At 39.4% G+C, this 26711-nt stretch overlaps 1 protein-coding gene across 6 annotated transcripts; it reads left to right on the top strand.

The window, feature by feature from the left end:
- Positions 1–780: 780 nt before the first annotated feature.
- Positions 781–24653, top strand: LOC114549089 (troponin T, fast skeletal muscle isoforms). Of its 6 annotated transcripts, XM_028569283.1 has the most exons (16): positions 782–965; positions 6763–6802; positions 6928–6941; positions 7392–7400; positions 9126–9263; positions 14508–14525; positions 14761–14781; positions 15441–15459; positions 15813–15858; positions 17907–18023; positions 18208–18285; positions 19578–19691; positions 19825–19934; positions 21454–21544; positions 23200–23240; positions 24437–24653. In XM_028569283.1, the coding sequence occupies exons 2-16, from the start codon at positions 6783–6785 to the stop codon at positions 24471–24473; spliced, it is 873 nt and encodes a 290-aa protein (XP_028425084.1). In that variant the 5' UTR covers positions 782–965; positions 6763–6782; the 3' UTR covers positions 24474–24653. The 6 variants fall into 6 exon arrangements, with proteins under 6 accessions (XP_028425302.1, XP_028425084.1, XP_028425375.1 ...); XM_028569501.1 differs by lacking the exon at positions 9126–9263 and having other exon boundaries at positions 781–965; XM_028569365.1 differs by lacking the exon at positions 14761–14781 and having other exon boundaries at positions 783–965.
- The last annotated feature ends 2058 nt before the right edge of the window (positions 24654–26711 follow it).

The raw sequence follows: 26711 nt of genomic DNA, 5'->3' as shown, positions 1-26711 counted from the left end.
TCAGGTCCTATCCCCTGACCAATCGGCTATTCTAACCTGAAACACTCAAGGTCAATGCCTAACCCCAACCAACTGAGCTACTTCGTAGGACGGGACTTGGCTAGAAGTTATGTGGGATCCATAATAACGCCTTCGGTACGTACAAAAAATGATTAAAAATGAATATCTAGAAGCTTGTTTTATTGTATGTGTTTTGTCTTGTATTTGTCTGTCTGTTGCTATGTTTTGTATTGTGCTATTCACCGTTTTATGAACCTGAATAAAGAATATGATGACATACAGATCATATTGGCATCGGTAAATATCTGTAATCTGTAAATAATATATGTCTATCGGCCAGAACAGCCACAATACAATTGACCAACTGGTATCGACCATTCTGTTTTCAGTCCAGTTCTATTATTATTCTACTATTGTGTTTCTCTGTACTGGCTGATTGATTGACTGGTTGGTGAGGTGTCTGACACACACACACACACACACACACACACACACACACACACACACACACACACACACAGTTTCCCACCATTGTCTGGATGCCAAGCTGATGTGTAACTCCCCCCCCCCCTCAGCCTTCTATCACTGTAAATTTAGCAACAGAAGCTTCTCAGCTGCTCCTTTCCAAAACCTGAGCCCTCCTCTTCCATCCATAGTATTTAACCCATCTCCTTCTCCAGGGTCATGCCAGCCCCCTCTTTCTCTCCCCATCTTTTCCACACATAAACATATACACTACACACACACACACACACACACACACACACACACACACACACACACACACACACACATTCACTCACACACACACACACACACACACACACACCTCACTCTCAATCCACAGCCAATAAGGGCCGGATGAGCTCAAGTATCACTAGAACACAAGGACTTATTCTCTGAGCGGAGCCGGCAGATTCTTACAGACCTTCATCTTCATCGTCCGAGGAGCTTCTCTTCCTGAGGTAAGACAAACACAGACAGGCAGTGGCCCTGAAATCCCTTCTCACTACTAAACTACATGTTTTCTTCTGATTTGTTTCTCCTTTTTGGCCAAAATCTAGTTGTAGATTATGTTTTTATTGCTGCTTTTGTGTGCAGCAGGAGAACAGAGAATCGGCTCCTCGTCCGTCCTCACACGCTGCAGGCTGAAACCCCAGAAGGGACGTTTGAAATAGGTGTAGACATGTTCCGCTGCATGTCAAACGTGTAGTTTATGTTGGGGGTGGTTAAGAGTCTGGCTCGAGAGCTGGAGTCCAGTTTCCTGGGACCAGATTGATTAACAGGTTCATAAAAATGTCACTTTATGTAATGAATAATGTGTTTTACTTTATGTACCTTTTTTCAGGGCGTAGATCATCATTTGAAATGATGGAGTTAAACTTAAGTGCTCTGGAGAGAATTAGATGAGTGTATTTAAGTCATCAAAAGCGTATAAAGTACGGTGATATACTGACAAAGGTTCAATGAAATCAGAGCAGTTTGCACATTCACTTTATGTGACGTTGAGGAGTTCAGCTGCGAAGCTGTGAATTGTAGCTATAAACTGATTTTTGTAATTGTTTACCATCACTTCAGTTTGATGTCTGGTGGTTTTACCTGCACACAGCACCGTTAACTTTAATATTTTAATTCCAGTTACACGTACATTCACTTCCAAATAGCCTATTGCTACAATGGCATTGAAGTTTGGACGTAAAATGACCAGCTGAACTGTCCAGTATGCTGGTAGTTTAGAGAGGCTCAGAGATGGGCAGCCGACATACACACCACCAAAATATCAACTACACGTAGTGTTTATTATGCCTCAGAAAAACTTTATTTCATCTTTTATCTTTTTGTAAATTTGATTCTGCCCCCAATTTACACAGAATTGGTTTTCCGTGAGCAGACGCCGAATTGTCAGAGTGTTTGGTTCAACTTCCGCTTCTTCTTCAAAATGATCTCTTTTCTCTTTGTTAAAATTTTTCATTTTACACAACCATATATTACAGAAACTGAACAATTCTCCTCCTTTAACCTCTTGTCGGTATGTTGAACTTTAAAGTTGAACTTTAAACACCCACGTAGCCATCATGGTCGACCTGAAAACCAGGCCGACATCTTAGAGATGTGAGGTTTTGAGATGGCGACGATGCATAGCTTCTGTTTGCTGTCAGAAACAAAATACACGTCCTTCACCACCAGACTGATTCATCAGTCTATAAATCCTTCTCATATCGGCATTTCAATCTAAGTCTGCTCTTGATCGGCTCAGGATGCGGTCTTTAAGTTTCAGCGCCGAGTTTTAGCTTTGGAAATACTCAGAAACACTTTGCATCATTCACTGTTCTCATACTGAAGAAGTGAAGTGACCATCCACCAAATATACAGAGTGCTGAAGTGCCGGTATGTACTGAGTGAACACTGGACACATGGAGGTGAGGTCGCTGTCAGCTGTAAGTCGATCAAAGAGCTTGTTTGTTGGAGGCGGATGCTGATTGGCTGTTTGAGTGCCGGGGATCCTCCCGCCGGATCGAGCCAAGGGATTAAGGCGCTATTTGGACACCGTTCCTCAGCTGATGGGTAGAAATATGATCCAGAACTAATCCTCTGAGTCCTCTGCAGCTGTGCTCACTGCTAAGTGTGAAGGAGTCATCCAAAGACACTTTATATATATCAAATATGATATATAGAATATACAGTGAGCACAAATCATCGTCTCCAACAGAGCTGCTCCTCATCCCGCTTTGGACTTGGAGCCAGCAAGACCTTGAGCGGATTAGTGCCATATTTCCCATATATAGGACTGAAGTATGGCATTGCTTTATAACCTGTGAAAGCTGGTGTTGAATCCAGAGAAGACGTCATAGTTCAACACAAATCAAATACATTTTGGTGGATTGTCTGTTGTGAAATACATTTACTATGTATACTCAAAGTTAAATAGTGTTAGGGTTGGTTCAAACATATTTTCTTACTTACTTCCAGTCGTATCTGATTATGCAACCACTGTTGGTTTAATTTGTAAAGCGTTGAGATTTCTGCCTCAACTCCAATACAATGGAAGTGATTGGAATTTCATTTGGAAAGAAATACCTTTAAAAACTCTGGGGCTGTGTCTGAAATCCTTCCCATCCATCCATCCATCTATCCATCCATCCATCAATCCATCTTCGTCCACTTATCCGGGGTCGGTAGCGGGGGCAGCAGCTCCAGCAGGGGACCCCAAACTTCCCTTTCCCGAGTCACATTAACCAGCTCCGTCAAAGTATCGCACTCATGACGGCCACGCCCACCAAATGCAGAAACAATTGGCGCCAACATACGCAACCAAGGGCTGAAACACTAACAAAAAACATTCTATTTAAGTATGTCTGAAGATAAAGCTCCATCTGTCAACCTAAAGGAAGCGCTGGTATTATATATGGAGGATTGAATACCTGAGCAAGGGGGTGATTTATGACACATCATGGGTAACATCAGGTCTTGTTGGGAACAGATTTCATTTGAACTACTTTCGACCAAAGACTTACTTACTTATTGCCCTTTATGCCTACTGGCATGTAGGGCAGCAACAAAGGATTTCCATTTCTGTCTGTTTAGGGTGAGCCTTTGGATGGTGCCCAAAAGTTTGTTTATTAAAAGGATCCCTATTAGCTGATGCCATAGCAGTCAGCTACTCTTCCTGGGGTCCACATTAGACACACAATACATGACCATTACATCACAGATATTCCATTAAAAATATATGTAAAATCTCATCAATATGCAATACACTTATCCACGCCCACATACCAAACTAACAGTCACACTCAGTAACTATCACATTATAAATAACCCACAATCTAAAACCTGTTCACACAGAACAATTTGTTTTTATAGAAAAACAAGCATAAAACACAATAGGAATATTGTTTTTAACAGTGTAAGAATCATACAAGACTTGTACAGTTACTTTCTAAGTGTAGGGCTTCAGGGATTTCAGTTCTCTCTCCTCTGTTCAACGCCAGATCTCCTTGGGTCTTCCCTTCTATCGCCTTCCTTGGTGTCCAGTTGAGGGCAGTTCTCCTGATGTTACCCTGTTCTCTTTGCCTGATGTGTCCAATCGATCTCCGCCGCCTCCTCCGTCTCTGCTTTCTTAATTGGACCGAGGGAGTAGTTGTTGGTTGGAGATGGTTTTAGGCCAGAAGATACGCAGGAGTTTTCTGATGCTCCGTGTGTGGAATGTTGATAGCTCGGTTGCTGGGTGTACCTTGAACAGCTCTGCATTAAAGGAGAATTCCGTCCGATTTGTACCTGAATCTTGATCGCTATATATCTCAGAGTGCTGTCGATAGGGAAAAAATAGCAAAATCTGTGCTAGCAAACTGGAGTTGCTGCAGCTACGTCCAGAGCTCCAAGTTAGCTAAAGTGCCAGTTGTCGGAGCATCTTATAAAGAGTGCCTTTGTGCCTCTTAACAGACACAAATGCAATTAAAAATGTCTGTGCAACATGAACAGGGCCCTTATGTGACAACAAGATGCGTTTTCAACTCAGACATTGTGAAGAAACCGTTTTAATTCAGAGTTTGTGCTGTCATCTGTCTCGATCTTGCCGGTAGATAGCTCCGGCATCTTTGTTTCTGCTTTCTCTCCCGTCGGCTGGAATTCTCCTTTAAGATTGTCCTGATGGCCGAGATGATTTCTTCTTCTTCAGAGCAGTACACTGTACATCGAGGGCAGTTTTTTGGTTCCTGCATCCCGGCCTCTGCTGTTGGTGGTGGTTTGTTTAGGACCTCGCTGACCTCTACTTTTGCCTCTGATGTGACTTTTGTTTGTCTGTAATCGGATACAGTAGTGTTTATTTCCTTTGAGCAAAGAAAGAGTTCTTCTGAAAACTGTTAACAATGACATCTGTGGATAATCCAGGTTAAAAGTGATTTTGGTCGCACATAGAAAGTAAGGCTCATTATATCTTATAAATGTACTAATTACAGCATAATCTGTAGTTTTCTAGTTTTACATTATTTCTTTTTTATTTCTCTATTCATTATTGGTAATAAATTTGATACGAAGTACGGCTTATAACATATTTTTAATGTACCGGAAAATAAAGTGTGACCGCAATTTTTAGTGCATTGAGTACCACAAGCAAAAAAGAAAAATAGAGACAGTTATCTCAAACACTGGGCAAATAAAACCAAAACTATGTGCATGGCATTATACCATGAGAGGGAAGTAAAAGAAAAGAACACATTTGTTATTGTTGCATCCCCTTTGCATTCAATATGACTTCTGCCGAATGTCTACTTGAAACCAAATGTCTGTTTGAAATATAAAGTCAAAGTAGCATTAAATCAACGGGAACGAAGAATTATATATTCTCTAAAGGGCTCATATTATGCTTTTGGCGCTTCTTTTATTGTGTTATATATATTTTTTGTGCATGTTATAGGTTTACAAAGTAAAAAAAAAAAAGAGACTTACCATCTCCAACAGAAAACACACTGCTCCAAACAGCTCTATTGTAGTCCAGCCTTTACTTCTGTGACAAACGTGCATCACTTTGTAACGAACGTTAGAATGCTAGCCTAGCTGCTAGCCTAGCTGCTAGCATGGCACACCCTCATACTCTGCCTCTGACTGGCTAGTAGTCCTTACCTAGCTACTGCAGCATGTGCGACTCCCAACAAAGATGGAACAGAAGTAAGATGCCTCACGCTGTAGCTAAAACAGAGAACTCAACACACAGGGTGAAAAGAGGAGCTGCAGCAATGTGCAGTACAACAAAAATATGGTGTTTTTTTGAAAATTAAACCACATAAACCTATTCTGATATAACCTCTAAATACAACTATGAACCTGAAAATGACCATAATATGAGCTCTTTAAGCTAAAAATAATCCTTGTGACATAAGTGGTGATGATGTGTGGTCTTCTGTGGATTTTTAACAGGTATCATGTGTGAAAGGGAAAACAAACCTGCAAAGAAGGTGACACCTCCCAACCAGCTGAGTCAACAGTTCTGGACGAGGTGTTTGGAAGTAGTGTGAAAATGCTTCAGTGAGGACACATTCAATAGTTTATATTTTATACTTGTATTATTATAACACTCATAAAAGACCTATAAACGTAGTGGAGAAAAAAAAAGTACAACATTTCCCTCTGAGATGCAGGTGGAATTAATTTATAAATTATAATAAAAATGGGTAAAGAACAAGTATTGTACTTGAGCAAATGTACAGTTACATTCCACCATTGCTGGAGCCACGTCCCAGAAGTATGTTTCCTTATTATATATAAACAGTTTAAGTTTAGAGTTATTTTCAAGAGCTGCAGTTCGGAACAAAACACGTCCAAAATGAACCCATAGATAATAATAGGAACACAAACTATTGAAACTTCAACTCTTTAACTTTAGCGGTGCACACAACTGAGTTTTAAGCTCTTCTTTTCAGACTTGCCTCCCCATGGGGTCCTAGTAAATTACTTTCTTTAAAGTAATAGTTTGAATTTCGAGAGATACACTGCTTTCTTGCCAAGAGTGAGACTCTCTTTTGCAGAAGTGGTATCGTTCATCTCATCTAACTTTTCTAACAAGAAAGCGAATGAGTGTATTTGGGTTTTTGAATACACCTTTCATGATAAAGATTTCCGATCTAATAAGAAGAAAGAGTATGCTGGAGAAGTTTGATATTTCTGCAGCAGGACAGATGCTTCTTTGGGGCTCAAACTCTTAACCTTTCATATCAGCACTGTCTCTTCCTGTCAGCTCATCGGGCTCTTTGTCTTCTCCCGCAGGTGTGAAGTCTGCTGTCACCATGTCCGACACTGAGGAACTGTAAGTGTCAATAACAATCACACACACGGCTGTCTGATGTCGTTTTAACAGTTTCAACTCTCTACTGTTGTAGAGAAGTTGTCATGTTTGATTGATTTGTGAATGTCTTGTCTTTCATATTTCAGGGATCATGTAGAGGGTAAGTGACCACCAATCAGTTTGTTTTATTATACATAAGAACAAAATAAGCAAGCTGTATGACTTGGCTGTATTCAAATTGGTAACATAAAATGCTTTAAATCCAATTAACAGAATATCTTACGATGTGTATTTAAAGTTATTTTTTACTGACTTTAATAGGTTTTGTGTCCACACTGACTTGAATCATTCTATCATAAGACTACGATACGATTTCTCAAAATATATTAGAAATATGCCTCAAATGCACTGCTAATATGTATTCATTATTCTTTTACTATATATTTTGAATGCATTTGGAAATACAGATTTTAAAAGTATGTCACATATTTACACAGGAATTTAATTGGACTTTTAAAAAAAAAGAATTGTAATTTATATCAAGGAAATGATACCATGTTCTATTTGTTTCTGTTGTCCCACCTCATGCCTTGTTTTTCCAAAACTGAAGACGAGGAAGGTAAAGATGCCTGAATCGATTCCATATTCACGATCTTTTCTCCACTGCACTAATTTGTCAGCTGCCTGATTTCACCCTTAATTTGAAGAGTTTGACGCTGACACCTGCTCTTTAAACAGGATGTACTAACATCTGCACAGATTCAATTTGAGTCGTAGAGGGATTTCCTAAGCAAAGTGGGACTGTAAGAACTCACTTTGGTTTAATAAAAGATAAAGAGGTCAGAATCTCAGTTGAATAGGCTACATCTGCTTTGTTGCTTTATTTACTCTCGGTTGCATTAAAAATAGCGTTGTGGATGTTTCACATTAAAATGAAAATGTTTTTTTTTTTACGGGGATGTTTTTTCCTCGTAAAATATTTAATGGTCCAAACAAGCAGGATGCGTAGATGTTTATTTTCTGGCAGGTAGGACGCTAACTAACACACAGCCGTCAGTCAAACGCGACCAAGTTAAGGGTGACTTTTTCTGACTGAGTGATGTTTTGAATCACACGGTTGAGAAAAAAATGGGAGTGAGCTTCTACGCTCACTGCATTTGTTTTCTCGGCATGTGACATGTTGACGTAGTCATCTGTTGATGTCACATCGATGCAGCTGTCATTGACCTCATTCACACAGCGGCCATATTTCTAACAGTGGAGGTGGAAAACTACCCGGAAAACTCACAATGGACATTAAAAATCACACTGGCAATAACTCAGGTAGAAGTCACATCGCAAGACCTATAGCTTACTGGAGTCTAGCAGCTGTTCCACTAGCTTGTAACCAGTGGTGGAAGAAGTACTCAGATTTTTTTATTCAAGTAAAAGTAGTATTACGACAGTGCAGAAAGACTCTGTTAAGGGACGCCCTGGTAGCTCACCTGGTAGAGCGTGCGCCCATGTACCAAGGCTCAGTCCTTAACGCAGTGGCCCGGGTTCGATTCCAACCTGCGGCCCTTAGCTGCATGTCGTCCCCCGTCTCTCGCCCCCCTTTCCTGTATACAGCTTTCCTGTCGATTAAAGGCAAAAAAGAAATACTCTGTTAAGTAAAAGTAGAATGGTGCAATTTAGAATAATGTTTATTATGTTACTGGATTATAATTATTGATGCATTAATGTGTAAACATCTCTTTAATGTTGCTGCTGGTGAAGTAGTCTGTTAGGCCTACGTTATTACTTATTTGTTAACTAAAAGTATTATATTTGCCTCTCACTGACATTTTGGTTGCAGAAGCTATTCACTTTTTGGAAATGTGCCTCTCGACGTTAGTTTCAAATGTTTAGTTTCTATGTTTTTTGCTCATTATATACAGTATAAATGCTTATTAGTTATAAATGATAAGTGTTTTGTTTTTTATACCACAAAGTTATTAGAACAAATTAGAAAATTTCCCTAACAAAGTTTAACTAAGTTATTAGATAATGAGAGTAATAAAAAATAAACTAAATTTAAGAAATGATTGTCCTTGTAAACAGCAACAGCACAAGATGTGCTGCTCTTCAGGGACGTTTTCCACCTCAACAGTTCAATATGGCTTCTGTGTGAAAGGTCAACTGACTTTCTCTCATCATCATGTGTTCTCTCTCTCTCTCCAGCAGCTCTGTCCATCGCTCACCCATCCATCCTCTCTGTAACTAAAGTAATCTCTCACTTTGTGTCATGTCTGTGGTCTTCATTAACGGCCTTCTCTCCGACACCCTCCCTGTCCCCGGCGATTTGGTGCATGCTGCGTGTCCGTAGCCCAGGAGGAGGTAGTAGAAGTAGAAGTAGCCCCTGAGGCGGAGGCCCAGGTAGAAGCAGAGCCAGAGGTAGAGCCTGAACCAGAACCAGAACCAGAGCCAGAGCCACAGGAGGTGGTGCAGCGAGGGGAAGAGGAAGGTACGTGGCATGGGCAGTCTGTTCCCCGTTCTCCTGCAGGACACTCAGCACTGTGCTCCGTAGGATTTCATTTAGTCTGTCGCGTCAGCATCAACACGTTGCAAAACACATCCGAGTCGAGAGTCAGTTAGGCATGATTCGAGTTTTTCACGTTTTACATTGTTCAATTCACTTCAGTTTATTTAAGAACATGACAGTGCAAATTAATAAAACGCATGATTATACATGAGTTAAAAAAAAAACAGAATTAGCCAAAAGGTACTTTAGATAGATTACTATGTTTTAATCAAATCATCATTTCTAAGGTAAAAAAAATGAACTTTCGCACCAACACATTGTCATCCCTAAAGGACAGAATAGGTAGGACCGTTCTCTTCATTTCTATTTAGCGTGATTTAGCACTATTTATATACTTTCAAACATGTGACCGTAACTCGTGACTGCGGAGGAAATTTTACAGTAATCATGTGACTGTTTTATTTAACGTAACAGGCGCTGTTTTAAACACGTAGTTAGCGTTGTGAGACGTAAAAACATCAGGGATTGGCTTAAAATGAGTCACGTTAATCTACAAAAATGAGTACATAATGTGAAGTAATGTGACATAATGTGACATAACATAATGTGACATAGCGTGACATAGCGTGACATAGCGTGACATAGCGTGACATAACGTGACATGACGTGTCATGACGTGCTATATCGCACATTCGCACTCATCTGGCCGATTTCTTTCCACTACACAAATATTGAAGACTCAATTGTCTTGTTAGGTTTGATATTTTTAGTTCCCTTTTAGCTTCCCTTTCCACTGAAGTTGCCTTCTCTGGCGCCCAGTATGACAATAGCTGTAAATCTGCTGAGTGAGTTAAGAATTTCAGTGTCAGAATGCATTCCGAGCAGGAGCAGATGGTGTTAACACTTTAGAAGAACAAAACAACAAACACAAAACCCAAATGTTACCCAGCTAAATTTAGCTGCAGCATGCTAGCAGCTGCACATCTCTTCCAAATATTGGAGTGGTTTGACCGGGTTGTGCTTTTTCCTAAACATAGACAGACAATGCAGCTATTTAAGCCAACTTAAAGGTTCAAAGAGATTACATTGGCTGCCACTATCCACTACAGCCTCTCATACCAAAGCAGTGAAGTTACAACCCCCGTGTTACAAAAATAAGGTCAGAAGCAAGGCTGCAAAACAGATTACACAATTTGATCAATTTAGACCAACCTCAGACACAAATTATTGCCATGCTTACATTCATGATAAACCCTTTTGATTTTAATAACTCCACTGCCTTGCACCACTGCTGAAGAACAGCAAAATATTAGTTTGTCCATTTATATTAGCTTATTTAGTGTTACGAATATTTCAGCCACTAGAGGCCACTAGTGAGAAATAAAATTTGATTTTATTTAGAATTGTCAATATGTACAATATACACTTATTGCAACATAACAGAGACCCACAATCTTAATGACAAAGCAAAACAAGAAAAAAAAACATATAACACATTTACTCCACACATCAAACAAACAGGCTTAACCTCAGTAACTTCATATCTGATTCACTTAAATAAAATATGTTAAAAGACTTTTACACAGTCTATGGTTAAATATGAAATGTTTACACATTATATATAATAAAAAGAAACAAAAACCTCAGACAATTAAAGGTGCAATATATAATACTGACAGCTAGTGTTTAAAATAGTTACTGCAGTACAAATTCAAAATACTGGAGAGAGTTGTCTCCCCCGCCCCCTCATCCCCAGAATTGAAGTTCACGTTGGTTGTCAGGCTGAGACCGCAGCATCCACAACAATGTTACTAGACACTTGTTGTCTCACATAACCAGACATTACTTCACAGCACAGCGGAGTAGCTAACGTTAAATGCTGGCTATATTGACATAACAGCCCATGCTCATGAGGAGCTCTGTACCCAACTGACAGACACACTTTTTTGGCTTAGAATTACTGTAGAACTGCTAAAAATCCCACAAACTGGTCGTCTTGTTCCACCTGTCTGAAATACACACTTTATTGGCTCAGAAATACGGCAACAATCGCTAAATACACTGAAAACTCACGGTCCTCTCTTCCCGATTTACAGCCCCCCTCTCTTGGCTTAAAATAACTCACCGTTGTCGGCTACGGCCGTTGAACAGGCTACACGTTGCAAACAGCCGTTCCCCGCTTGCCTGGTCCTCCCGGTAACGTTAGCAGTTAGCAGGGTTAGCATGGCGGCATTACTGTGTCTCAATTGTTTTTGCGAGTAACCAACTAGGGTACTCTAGCTATATAATTCAATGTGAGTAGCTATACAAATGTTGAAATAACATATAATGCCCGTCCCTAGTAACCGTGATAAATTAGCCTGAAGCTAATGCTTACCTGTTCAGGAGGAAATTATCCAGCTCTGCGTCCTTTTGGGCTCTAAGCTGTCTCTATCTTTCAAATACATCTCCAATATTTACCCAGACAGGTTTGTTACGTCTCTGGTCACGCCACTGTTAGAAACATGCAGTTTTTTTTTAGGTCTGGTAGAATTATCTTCATTATCCCATTTGTTTCATGGCTCTTCTAACGTTACAGCTGTAGCGCGCTGGGTTTACATTTTTACAGGTATATCTGGCAACCTGGCCTGGCTGTCAAACTGGGCAGTTGATAACAGCACACAGATCAAAACATAAACAGAAATTCTGTCACGGAACGGAGAAAATACTGGAATTAGCATTGTTGTCAGAAAAAATAGTATTTCATCTTAGCATGTTTCCTTAATATCTGATGACTGATTTTTGGATTTATTATAGTAAATATATTACATATTGGACATTTAAGTAAAAAAGCTTAAAAGCATAAAACGTTTTTTATGCTTGCAATACTTCTCCCCATATGAGTTCAAATCGAGTTAAATTGTTCTTTTCAGTACTCATTGTTTTCTATGTAAGCATGCACACCTGCAGCATCAATGTCGGGATACGCCAGCGTAAAAAAAAAAAAACAGCGGTTTTATCACATTTGCTTCCCGTGTCGGTGTGGCATGACAAGGCCAGTGTGTGTTGCACTTTAGTCTTGTTCTAATGAAGAACCTTTGAAGTGCTTTTGGTGTCTTCGGGCTCCGCGAAAAACCCCAGTTTTTTGTTGTTTTTTTAGAGTGCACTGCAGCAAACATTTGTTCCTTGCTTCGTAAAATGTCCACGGTTATCACATCACATCACCATCAGTGTTAGCTGACACAACAAACAAAACAATGTCGTGTTTCCAGCATTTCAGTGTCCGATGTGTGTTTTGAATATGTGCTTATAAATGTTGAAAGGGAGAAGAAGAAATTAAGCTGCTTTTACATGAATCAACTGCCCTGTCTCATCTGTCACTCTATCCAAATTTATGTCTTATTTTGTTAACTATTTTTGCCGTTGTTTGCATTTTGTCAAACTCATATTCAAGGCTGTAGCAGAAAAAGATGATGGGTAATTTCAGTCATGTAAAAGTTTCTTCTTTGCCTCCCTTCACTCCATGTTTAGCATCTTTCTTTCCATGCGTAGATAAAGAGTGAGACTTGCAAACTGCTCTAAAGCATTTACATTGGGGTGTTGTGATGCAAAGCGATCATTCTCACTGTTTAAGTCTTCCATGGAAACCACCATTGTTTTGTTTGTTTAAATGCTTTTACGATCTGTGCAAACACAGATGGAGTCACTGCAGAAGTCCCAACCTTCCGTTTACGCTTGCTGACCTAATGCTTTGATTTTGCTGCTTAAGCAGGATCCGTTTAGAAAAATGAAGTTTTGCTCTTTTGCAGGAAGAAAATAATAAATCTGATCACTAGTATGGAAGATGTACAATGTCTAAATGAAAACCAAATCAAACTTAAAATAAAATACACATTGTAATTTGTATTTCCTTTTTATGCATTTATGCATTTGCTGTGTAAAATAAATAAATGAAAAACATGTTAGAAGGACAATTAATTAGCCCTTTGCCTTTAATAACAGAATGGCCGCATCATCAATGCCAAAAGGAAAAAACAATCCACTGTCTGATCATAATCGAGGTATGATCAATATTAATTTTGAAATAGATCATGCATCTCTTTTTCAAAAAGGAAAATGCTCCCTTGCACCTCTTCATGAAAACAAATCGCAGTGCTTTGCATTTATTATTTGCGATTTGATGTTAATGTGGCATGGAAAAGTCTTCATTCGTTTTCTTATTAAAGGCAAAAGGCTAATTCATTTTCCTTTCAACCTATCTTTTTTATTTAATTATGACAGTAAATATATATGCATAAAATGGAAATACAAATTACAGTGTATTGTATTTAACTTGGTTTCCTTTCCTTTTGTTTTCATTTAGTCATTCATACACCAGGTGCAGAAAGACCCCAAAACCACAGACTTACCAAGTTATAGTGGCTAGTAGGTTAGCATTGAATTGTGCATTTCAGTCGCCAATAAACAGTCACTCAGGTCATTTGTCACTAAATTCCCAGGACTCATATGAGCGTTTTCTAATCTGAAAAGTGATGAGCCTTTATCGGAAAAATAAACCAGTCAAAGTCACACAGTTTGTTAGCGGTTTGACGGAGGTATAACAACGTGACAGTACTTCCATCTTCGCTAACTAAACAGGACAGTGATTACTTCCAAAAGCCACAACCACAAAATGGCTCTTGTCTGAAAGGCATAGGCCAAATGTTGGTCCTTTTAAGCGATGTAATTATGGTTTAAACAATTAACCAATTCTGCCAGGTCAGTGTCAGTTTATTCCTGGCTTGGTCAACCAGTGAAATTTGATTCTGGGCACAAAACCTGTTAGACTGTTAAATGAAAGTAGCTTATTTGGGAGAGCAAAGTACATGGCATGAAATCCTCATAATGTTATTTCTCTTCTGATAAGTCCACACAGTTTAGAAAATTAAAGGGGCTTTGTAATATAGTAAATATGATCCATCACAGTGAAATGAGGAGGTGTAATCAGTTAAAGAAATAAACGTATTATATACCGTCCTTATAATGCAGTCAGAAGGAGTGCACCGTTTACCAGCTGTGTGTTAATGCATGACATGACATGGGTCTTCTGCAGTGGCTGCCACTGCCTGTACATTACAAACATAAACACCCCAATTTGGTAAATGTGCTTCAAAAGCTGCGCATCGTAAAGAGGACAGGAGCAGGCTGACCAGTCCGACCACTAATGATTTCTGTTCTGCTCTTGCTTTGGACGCTTGCTGCATGCAGACGCCTATGAAGAGGAAGGTATGTTGATTTGCATTCTTCTCTGTTCTTCTGCCAGAGACTCTTTCACACCTTCCACACATGAGTAATATGCCGTTTGTGTTACTGCTCTTTCTTAAAAGAAAGGCAGAATGTATCCGTTCGCTTTCGTGACACGGAGGAACAGGGCGAAGGATTCAGAAATGCTGAGTCATGGTTACGGGCCCCACTGCTCATCTCTGCTTCTTCTCTTTTTTGCATGAATGTGTTCTGCCAGGGGACGAGGATGATCAAGATGGTAGTTTGTATTTCCTGCTGAGTCGCTGTTGCTTTTGCCTGCGTTTTTCATCCCCTTGTTGTCCGTTGTCTTTTATTTGAGGGTCCCATAAAAAAAAAAAAATTATTAAAAAAGCTAATCACGAACTTGGTTATTTGTTTCTGTTAAAGTCCCGGTTGTGTTTTTTTTTTTTTTTGTTGTACCTGCACATCAATTAACAGTAATTACAAAAGTAAAACTCCCTGTTGTGAAAAGTGTGCGATGAAGTATGTTCAGAAAATTAAACTCTTAAATAGTTTATGTGGTGATTTTTGGCACACGCAAATGTCCCAGATTATATTGGTTTGATTTACACACTAATGCACACAAAATTAACACATAATAAATAGAAAAATCAGGTAACACTGTGTACTTACAGTACTTAAATCAGAGGCTAACACACAGGAATTGGGCCACCGATGATGAAAAGTGTTTCTAAATTTAGACTTGTTCTTGTCCTACTGGAGGTGTGAAACCACTTGCAGCCCTGAGATGTAACTCAGTTTGTCCACATCGATCTTCCCCCTGATTAACCAGCAGCCTTTTAGTCTTTGTCTCTCTCCACATTTGTGTTTCTAACAGTTTGATCTCTCGCTCTTCTCTCTTTCTGTTGCTGTTTTATCGCTGGAAAAAAAAAACAGAGGAGAAACCGAAGTTCAAGTGAGTCCATTTATTCAACACAATGTTATTAATATTATCAACATTATTTACAGAATCAAGGCAGCAGGTGGGACCACAAACATGACAAAGGACATATATTATAAATGTGCAAAGAGCATTGTAAAATGAAATATAAATATGTATACATATACTATACACATATACTTAATAATATTACATATACACGCACACACATTTATATAATTTGAATGAATATATATAGATAATTTTAAAGATGTATTGTCTTTCTTCTTACCCGTCATGGTTTTACATTGCTGGCAGCTTAAAGTTATTTTTAATTTTTAATATTTTTTTTTTATTTTTAATATTTTTTAATATTTATTTTTGAACAGAGCTCCTGCTCCAAAGATGCCTGATGGCGAGAAAGTGGACTTTGATGTAAGTCAATTTGTTTATGTTGATTGATATTTATCAAGTGAAAGATACAACGAAAACTGCATTCTCAATTACGTTTAGGGAAACGTATTTTCTTCTGGATTATATTTCTTTTTGTATCACAAAGGCTTTTCTGAGTCTGCTTATAGGGAGAAGGTCAGAGTGAACATATGGGTAAAAAAAACACGAGAATTGTTCTCTACGCATAATTATAATATCCATGTCCGACATGTCTGGCACATGTACAGGAATGTTGATTAATGTGCATTTTCCTTATAAATGAAATAAATTAAAGGCAATGCCAGCTTGATATGGCAGTGATTGTTGTCCACTAATCACAGGGTTGGGGGTTTGATCCCCGGCTCCTCCTGTCCACATGTTGAAGCGTCCTTGTAAAGTGCTCTGGATGAAAACTTCTATACAAATGCAGCCAGTTACCAAATTTCTTTCAGTAAAGAAACTCTTTTGCGTGTAGCTGTAGGGGAGTAACTGCAAGTTTTATGCTTTTCTTACTGGTGCTTTTGTCTGTACTTATGTAGCCGGTCTGTCCAACTGACACTTCCAGGCTATGTAACTTGCGCTATGAATAACAATATGGACAACTTCTCTGGCCGTGTGGGAATTTATTTGTACCCTGGACAGAGAAATAGGAAATACAATGCAGCAAAATAAGCAGGTTTCTCCTTCAGCACAAGCCAACTAAAAACTAAAAAGGCAAGATCGCGCTGCGCACGCCAATGACGTCATCAACAGAACTCCAAAATAAATTTTAGAAAGCTCTTAAAATGATACACAAATCTTATAAATAAATAACAGGTACAGTAATGACAAAATCAAATGGAGAGGGATTTTAAAGGTGCTCTAAGAGATGTTGGGTGATTTCACTTCTTGTTGAAGTTCAAAGTTTTGTCAAACAAAACGGAGGCTAGCTCGCCCCTCCCTCCTCCTCATCCCGTCTCCTCCCCCTTCCTACCGCGCACTAACCCCCCAAACCCCCACCCGCAAATCCTTTGTGTCAATTATTGGCTGGAACACTGTTTGTTATGTTTCGTGGTGCACGTTAGCCAAGGGGGTAAGCAAACTTCCGCAAAGTCTACCTCCTATGGCGCCATTTTGATGCTAACAAGCCATCACCTGCCATTAGCATTCCATTGACTGCCATTCATTTTGGCGTCACTTTGACAGCAAATAACTTTACATTTGTCCATTGTTTATTTCTAAAGAAACACGACAATGTATAAAAGACTCCATTACCTTGTATCTCCACGTTATGGCTCCGTAGCAGACATTTTTGAAAAAACAGGCTAACGATTGTGTCATAACCATGCGACTTACTGTCGCTTAGTAGATAAATTAGCGTACAGTACAGGAGAAGCTCGCAAGCAGTTTCGACTTACATCAGCTGTTTAATTTATTAAATTTAATTAGTTTAATTACTAATGTTAACTAGCATTTTAGTTTGCAATAATTAGCCTGTGTCTATGTCATCTCCTTACATATACCTACGCTCTCCGTCTCTGCAAGATTGGGAATGATTGAGATTTCTCTCGGCACAGCTACCAGAAGACTTCACACTTTCAGACACGTTGATCGCGTCACATCTACGTCATCAAGCTCAGTTTGAGGCTGCGCAGTAACGCTCAGCCTGCACTGCTGTCATATTTGTTTGATGCTTTTTTGCACTATTCCATTTGCACAAACTGTACATAGACTCTGTACTACATTCAGTATTTTTACTTGGACTATTGTTTTTCTATTGTGTTACTGCCATACCACTTAGACATCACCTTGCAACTGTATATCAACTCTTTATTTGATCTGTATTTTTTGTAGATTCTTTCCTGTATTCTGCATATTTACTGTGTAACTCGATGTTTTCTCACAAGTTTTGTCTTGGCCAGGTCGTCGTTGACAATAAGAATTTGTTCTCAATCAACTTACCTGGTTAAATAAAGGTTAAATAAAAAAAGAAATCATGGCTAGCCGGGACGCAGTTTATTTTTTTTTATTAGTTTGGAGCCAACAACGTCTGTCCTGTCTGCCTCCTACAGGACATCCATAAGAAACGTCAGAACAAAGACTTGTATGAGTTGCAGTCGCTGATCGACGCTCACTTCGAGTGCAGGAAGAAGGAGGAGGAGGAGCTCATTGCGCTCAAAGACAGAATTGTGAGATTTTACCCAAATAAAAAACATACATTGCACAATTCACTTGATGACCTGCATGACCTGCTGGTGTTTTTACAAAAAAGACCACAGCAGATATGTATATATAATATAATATGTATATATAATATAATTTCTGCACGTGGCAGAAAGCTTTGCAGCATTGTGTCTTGATTTGCGTTTTCAGGAGAAGCGCCGCGCTGAGCGAGCCGAGCAGAAGAGGGTTCGCGATGAGAAGGATAAAGAGCGTCAGGCCAGGCGGGAGGTACGTGTTCCGAATCTGTAACTTCACTCTTTTGATTTGCTCAACGGTAGTGACCTGTTCAAATAGATTAACTTAAAATAGATTCACCTTTACAAAATACGCCATCATTAGTAATTTATTGTCTATTGTCTTGGATTTGCACCTTATTGTTATCTTAGACTTTTTAAACAGTATTTGCACTCATTCCACTTTGAATGCATGTAAGCTTCTGACTGTGGAGAACACAATATTGGATTTAAAGAGTAACTTAAAGTCCTCATGTTATGCTCATTTTCAGGTTTATAATTGTATTTTGAACCAGAATAGGTTTATGTGGTTTAGTTTTCAAAAAAACACCACATTTTTGTTGTCCTGCACATTGCTGCAGCTCCTCTTTTCACCCTGTGTGTTGAGCTCTCTGTTTTAGCTACAGAGTGAGGCATCTTACTTCTGTTCAATCTTTGTTGGTAGTAGCACATGCGCAGTAGCTAGGTAAGGACTACTAGCCAGTCAGAAGCAGAGTATGAGGGCGTGCCATGCTAGCAGCTAGGCTAGCATTATAACGTGTGTTACAAAGTGACGCACGTTTGTCACGGAAGTAAAAGCTGGACTAGTTATCCCCTAGAGATTAGAGCAGTTTTTGAATGGTGTGTTCTGTTGGAGATGGTAAGTCCCTTTGGGGTGGACTTTGGGCTTTTTCACTTTGTTAACCTGTAACATGCACAAAAAGATATATAACACATTAAAGGAAAGGGAAAAAGCATAATATGAGCACTTTAACACCAGGCTGAAAAGCAGCATTACACTGATGTCTTACCCCTAAATTCCACCAGCGCGTCCCAGAAGCGTGCAAGAAGCGGTTCTACGCTTCGCTATACTAAAAATACAAGCCAGGTCTATTTTTTTTTCCACTATTTGTGGGATTTTCAACAAGGAATGGAAAGGCTTGAGCTAGAGTCGGCCAGGCAAAATGCTCCACTTTGGACGCTCCTGGTGTGGTATGACACACGGCAGACAACGGAACAATACCAGAACGTGTGGCGCCTCCGCGCCTGGTGGAATGTAGGGGTTAGGAGCTTCAAGTATGTTGCACATCTCACCACACCCATCAGTGATGTCAGAGTGCACTGAGTTCATTTCTATATCACTGCAACAAGGTGTAAAGCTGCAAAGTTCAATCACCGGAGGTCAGCTATAAACCTTTCTTGGACATAACTGGCAAATAGGAATAAATAAAACCGATTAATAAGCAAGTGGTTGTCTTTCCACTTGTCATTCTGTCAAATTGTGACACTTTCAAATTAATTTTACAGGCTGAGCGGCAGAAAAGGGAGGATGCCGACGCCCACAGGAAGGCTGAGGATGAAGCCAAGAAGAAGATAGCGCTGAGCAACATGGGATCAGGCTACAGCAGCCATCTGCAGAAGGCAGTTTTCATTTCTTTTCTTCTGTTGTCGTGATTTCAAATTGTTGCTCCAACCTCATTCAAAACAGGTAGCGGCATGTTTTTTTGTGCGTTCATGAAGACGTGGTGTTTTAACTCGACTGGACTTTTTCTAGATTGACCAGAAGAGAGGCAAGAAGCAGACTGAAAGAGAAAAGAAGAAGAAGATCATGGCGGAGAGATGCAAACCGCTGAAGGTCGACGATTTCAGCGAGGATAAACTGAGGTATACTCACAGGAGGCTATCTACACTGTTTAACCCAAGTTGCCGCCTAATCGCAGTTCCATTTTGTTTTACAGTAGACATTTGTTGTTAAAGTGGCTATTTGTAACTTTCACTTTGTTTTGATTCTAGCGGCCGCTTTGTACAAAAGCGTTAGGGTTTTTACCACACCTGCTGTTGTAAGGGTCTTTTCTTTACGGTGCTGTATTGCCCACCGTAGATTACCGAGTTAGCATTACGGGGATATCATATAGGCTACGTTCACACCGCAAGTCTTAATGCTTAATTCTGATTTTTTTGCTCAGATCCGTTTTTTTGTTTGGCTGTTCACATGACCTTTTAAAATGTGGCCCATATCAGATTCCAGTGTAAACTGTTTGCGGTTTCAAACTGACCCGCATGCGCAAAAGAACACTAACAATGACATCAGAGAAAGCAGGCTGTTGCACTAAAGTTAGGGAGGTTATGGAGGAAGTAAGCATTTTCACTTTTATTTCAAAATGTTTGTGTAATGCCAGCCGTAACATTAATGAGCAGGTGCTGAGGAGGAGAAGAATGAAGAGAAAGAGAGACAAATTGTATATTAATTTTACTGTCTGTGTCTAGGGTTAACTCCCGCCTGCACATAATTGTGACAAATGTCGATGTAGATTGACGTAAAAGTCGCATCAAATCCGCCTTGGTTGTTCACACTGCGGACGCATTGAAAAAAATCAGACCTGGGTGACTGATTCACAACCACATATGGAAGTGGTCTAAATCTGATATGAAAAAATCTAATCTGGGCAAGATTTGAGTGTTCACACTACTTCTGAAGAAGTCTGACCTGGTCACTTGATTTGGGCCACTTTTGCCTGCAGTCTGAACCTAGCCATAGTTGCGATTAATGTTTGGCTTAGACAGAAAATCGTTCATTTAAGCTACAGTAAGAGAATATGTTACAGATGCATCGTTGCATTTCAAGTGTTGCATACGGTAACTTAGCCTACTTTGGATGAATCGTGAGCTAAACCTGGTATCGCTGTCACTGTGTCACAAACCCAGCCTTCGTCGTTTTTGAATAATTTACAAACCCGTCATTTGTCTCCATCTGTTGAAAGCCTGACCGAAGTTGACTGGCCTGTCGTCTGTCTTTCCCTTTTAGCTTTTAGTTGTTCTTCGTTTCATTTCCTTTTTTTTCTGTGATGACCCTGCCCCAGTATCAGCCATAACTACAGCAGATAACTTCTAAAATAAAATAGAAATACAAGTAGGCCTATATTAAGAAAATATACATGCAGGCGCCATCTTGGGAAAGCAGTCACGACCAGTCGAACAACTAACGCCGTGCAACCAGTAACCAGTAACATAGCTCAAGCACGGCGTTATAATTAACAGTGACTGGCTCAAGAGAAAAATACAGTTAAGGGTTAAAATAAGGGTATAAGATTTCTTTTCATTTGCATGAAGCAACATGTATTTTTCTTCCGTTGCTGCAAAATATGCTTCATTGAATGTTTGGTTTCTGGTTTGTGTTTGTCAGGGAAAAGGCAAAGGAGCTGTGGGAGTGGCTGCACAACCTGGAGGCGATTAAATACGACCACTGCGAGAGTCTCAAGAGACAGAGATATGAGGTCAGTGAGGAATGTCTGTGCACGCTGCAACACACTCTGAATCGCTCCTGTGAGTTTTTCCTGTATGTGGATGCTTGTCCTCTGGTGGGACGGATAGTTTGATCCACTTACAGCATACAGGAGAAGCAGAGTTCGGTTTCTGGCACAACTTCAGCGTTTTCCAGGATGCAGAAGGGAAAGTCTGAGGAGGTCAAAACTCCAGCAACGCTTGTAGTATCAAGAACCTGTTTGTCAGACCGACTTATTTCAATACAGACATTAAACACACAACATCAACTAAAATGGTTAAACTTTGTCTGAAGTATCTTTTCAAAAGATGCTTTTTCAATGATTGGTAAATCTGTCAAAACTGAAATTAAAAGCAGCAAAAATTAAGTTTTGACTTTAGTTGTTGGGGTTAGCCTATGGTGGTTGGATCACAGAGAAGAAAAGTACGAATGTACTCGACTTGTGTTGTTTTTGTGTAAATCTCCCATTGACACTCTGTGCTGGTTAACTCAGTTTTAGGTGAACAAAAGTTTTGGGACTGAAAAGCAAATTTCTCATTTAAACGCCAACAAATCCAAGAAAATGAAGTCCGGGCATTGTCCGGTGTTTCTCCTTCACACATGTGGCACACAACCTAAGATTGTCCCTGTGAGACACATTCTCACCTACTACTACCTACACTTTGTTTGGTTTAGGCGAGGGGTGGCGCCTGGAAAGAGTGTTTAGGAGGCAAGACGTGATGCAGATTACATCCCACACACACTTGAATGTGTCTGACGATTACTATGTCGGTCCCTTACCGACAAAAGTTCCCGAACCGTGTTGTCTCTTCAGTTAGACATTTGCGTTGTGTAATTGACCCTTCTTCTTCACCCAAAGATGTTTGGTTCCTCTGGTTTCACGCCAGCCGCATAATAGAAATGTCATCAACATGCCCACTCGCTCACTGGGAATTCTCCAGACAATGAGCTGCTCTATTCACACATGGGGTCAATCGTACATTAGAAAGGCTTTGTACGAGAGAACTGGCAGGGTAAACTCTCGATCTGCCGAAAATTCTGCTGGATGTCACTCTATTCGGATGTCCGTTTACGTTTACTTTCCGCTTTCTTTGTGTTGTAATTTTAAACTGATGGATTTGTGAGGACTATGGTTAACTGCTCCTCAGATCTCTGCAGGGTAAATCCAGACAGCTAGCTAGACTATCTGTCCAATCTGAGTTTTCTGTTGCACGACAAAAACAACTTTTGAACGTACACATGTTCCACCACAACAAGTTCCTTCCCGAGGCTACTTTGCAGCGGCACCATAGGCTCTGCTCGGCGCTTAGCACCACCCATGATAATTGTGATTGGTTTAAAAAAATGCCAATAAACAAGAGCATGTTTTTCTCCTATCCCGGAATGCTGCAGCGCTGTGGAGGAAGGTCTGGCAATGCGAGACTATGTCCGATCTAACTGCTTTCTCACTTACAGCTCCTCCGGGTAAAGTCTAGATAAGTTTAGGGTTGCAGTGCATGTGTGAAAGGGGCTAAATACTGTGTGTATTGTGTTCAATTGTTGTCATTTTAATTTGGAAAAGGTTGCAGCTTTAAACAGATAATGTCAAAGTCCTGAAGGCGTGCAGATGAGTGGATCTGCTTCAAACACAACTGTCTTGTCTTTCAGGTAATCTCTCTCAGAAACCGCATCGATGAGCTGCAGAAACAGTAAGTCACTCAACATAAACAAAGTGTTTAAAACACACCGAGGATACACAGTCAATCCAAGAAACTCTGCATCACAGTTCATCTCATATTAGATTTTTATTCTGTCTTTGGGTGCACATACAGTATGTTCAAACTGGAAAAATGACAAAACAATCCAACTTTAAAATCCAAACTTAAACTAAGTGTAATGCTGATACTTAAATGCAAACAAAGAAAATACATTAAATAAAAACTAAAAGATACATTACTACATCGTTTACAGTAAGAAATTTATTTACTGTGTGGTCAACCATAGGCTACATTATAATGACATAAAATCAATGGTGGAAGTATTTAGGAGTAAAAGTCCTACATTTTTAATCTTACTCAAATAAAAGTCCAAAAGTATTTACATCAACATGTACTTAAAATATCAAAAGTAATGTAGAATGGCCCAATACAAAATAATATATATTGTAATATTTTATTATAATTATTGTAATATTATTGATGTATTAATGTATACTTTAATGTTGCAGTTGGTAAAGGTGGAGTTCATTTTAATTACTTTATATACTGCTGGCTAGTTTAACCTATAATAATACATCATAACTTATAAATTGATTTAAATTTAGTGTTAATGACCTTAATCTGCAATTTTACTAGTAATTGAAGTTATCAGCTAAATGTAGTGGAGTAAAAGGTAGCCTACAATATTTTCTTCTGAAATGTAGGGGAGTAGAAGTATAAAGTTGCATAAAATGGAAATACTCAAGTATTGTAGAAGTACTTTAAAACGTGTAGGCTACTTAAGTTGCACTTAACGTTTTACATTTCACGATTGAATATAATTATGTATTTATTTACTTGTTTTTAATTTTTCTCTCAAAAAAATCCACCCTTAATTTGACATCAGTTTGTTCTGGTTTAATCCTGTTTATAGCTGACTTAAGTTAGATTTCATTTTTAATCAAATAATGCAATGTTAAATAGAATGTAGTTCCATGGATGTATCTAGTAGGCCTATGTCTGGCCACTAGAGGGCGATGTAGCTTCAGGTAATTGGTCCAATAGTTTGTATATTACTCATCCTGTGCTCCTGTGCTCTCTTATATATTATATTTTATATTTTTTTAAACATCTATCCATCTATAATATTCAACTTAAAGGATCTCTGTACACATCTGACTCTGTTTTTGCACTTTTGCGTTTTGCAGCAGCAAGAAGGGAGCCGCCTCGCGTCGCAGGAAGTGAGCGGCTGAGTGACGGTCAGCCCCGACAGGAGGCACCTCTACTCGGGCACCAGCGCCTCAGACCACCCCCCTGCCCCCATAGACACCCGGAGCTCCGGAACAACTGGATGTCTTATGTCTGATTGAGTCAAATCTTTTTCTGGATGATTTTAGCTCTAATAAAGAAATTTAAAAAAAATGTCATAACTGTCTTTGTGTAAAAAAAAAAAAAAAAATTCAGACAATAAAATGCCAGAGGTATGGATCCTCCCGCCTGCATATGTAAGTTTGTATCTATAAATCAATCAATCTGTTTTATCAATCTAATTGACTAGTTTTCAGTGTATAAACAGGTTCATTTATTACTTTATTACCTCTGCCAAGGAGGTTATGTTTTCGGCACGGTTTGTTTGTCAGCAGGATTTTGAAAATATTACTGGCCCAAATATCATAAAACTTAGTGGAAGAGGGTAGCATGGGCCAAGGAAGAACCTATTACATTTTGGAGTGAACCGGAATCACGTACTTGTAACTTTTTGAGTATTTTTTTTATAAAATCTTAAATGTTTCTTGTAGGCTACTTTTTATCACAAGTATTGTACTTCCCTACATTTCAAGTCAGAAGTCGCATTTCGGTGTCTGCAGCTGCAGGAGGGCAGAGTTTCTGAGAAGTGACACTGCACTCAGCTGACCCTCGAGAAAAGATTAAAGGTCCAATATGTAATATATTTATTGTAATAAATCCAAAAATGACACCAATGCCTCATTAGATATTAAGTAAACATGTTAAGCTGAAATACTAACTTTTCTGACAACAATGCTAATGTCAGTATATTTTCTTTTTGAAATTTACATTCCGTGACAGAATTTCTGTTTGTGTTTTGGTCTATGTGTTGTTATCAACGGCCCAGTTTGACAGCCAGGCCATACACCTGTAAAAACGTAAACCCAGCCCGCTACAGCGATAACGTTAGTACAGCCATGAAAGCAGCAAACAAACGAACAGGATCAACGGAGATAGATTCTACCCGACTTAAAAAAACAAAACAAACGGCATGTTTCTAACAGTTGCGTGACCAGAGACGTATATTATAGAAATATTGGAGATGTATTTGAAAGATAGAGACAGCTTAGAGCCCAAAGTACACAGAGTTGGATAATTTCCTCCTGAACAGATAAGCATTAGCTTCAAGCTAATTTATCACAGCCACTAGGGACAGGCATTTTATGTCATTTGTGTACTTACATTGAATTATATAGAGAGAGTACCCAAGTTGGTTACTCGCAAAAAAAATTGAGACACAGCCAGTAAAGTGATCCTGGCTAGTCCTGGCTAACGCCGCCATGCTAACCCTGCTAACTGCTAATGTATTTTAAGCCACGAGAGGGGGGCTGTATATCGGGAAGAGAGGACTGTGAGTTTGCAGTGTTTTTAACGATTGTTATTTTACGTCTGTCAGTTGGGTACAGCTCTCCGCGTGACTACGGGCTTCTAACCAACATCTAACGTTAGCTACTCCGCTGTGCTGTGGAGTAATGTCTGGTTATGTGAGACAACAAGCGTCTAGTAACATTGTTGTGGATGCTGCGGTCTCAGCCTGGCAACCAACGTGAACTTCGAGTCTGGGCAGGAGGGGGCGGGGGAGACAACTCTCTCCAGTATTTTGAATTTGTACTGCAGTAACATTTTTAAACACTAGCTGTCAGTATTACATATTGGACCTTTAATGTCGAATGTGTACGTTTACCAGCCGACTGTCAGGGCGGTTAGGGTTAGAGTCGTACCTAAGCCAGGCATAGCAGTTTGTGAGCTATACATAAATGCCCAACTATAAAATAAAATTAAGGATAAGGACATTATGGGTTAAGGTGCCTCTACCTTAATTGATCAATGATTTAATTAAGAAAAATAGCAGAGCTGATGTTGTAAATTATAGGTAAGTATCAATTCTGTCAACTATATCAAAGATTTTTGAGTGGCTTGTATATGAACAGGTGGAGGAGAATCTCATCAGGCTTGATCTATTATATGAGCTCCAGTCTGGTTTTAGAGCTGCATATTCTACTGACACCTGTCTCATTCACCTTTTCGACTATGTGCGTCAGAATTTTGATCAAGGGAATTATGTTGGTATGCTACTACTTGACTTGCACAAAGCATTCGATACTGTGAAGCACAAGATTTTGATTTCTAAATTACAGTGCAAGGGTTTTAGTAACTCAGCACTCATATGGTTCACTTCTTACCTAACAGATAGGA

Source organism: Perca flavescens, chromosome 1 (genome assembly GCF_004354835.1).
Source record: "Perca flavescens isolate YP-PL-M2 chromosome 1, PFLA_1.0, whole genome shotgun sequence".
Taxonomy (NCBI): domain Eukaryota; kingdom Metazoa; phylum Chordata; class Actinopteri; order Perciformes; family Percidae; genus Perca; species Perca flavescens.
This window is presented reverse-complemented; position numbering and strand designations above follow the sequence as displayed.

Bases quoted from the DNA above. Each gene is read 5' to 3' on its own strand.
- LOC114549089 (XM_028569283.1), top strand. From the start codon at position 6,783: ATGTCCGACACTGAGGAACT. The intron at 15,859-17,906 runs GTAAGTCAATTT...TGCCTCCTACAG, and splicing joins GCGAGAAAGTGGACTTTGAT to GACATCCATAAGAAACGTCA. The intron at 21,545-23,199 runs GTCAGTGAGGAA...CTTGTCTTTCAG, and splicing joins TCAAGAGACAGAGATATGAG to GTAATCTCTCTCAGAAACCG.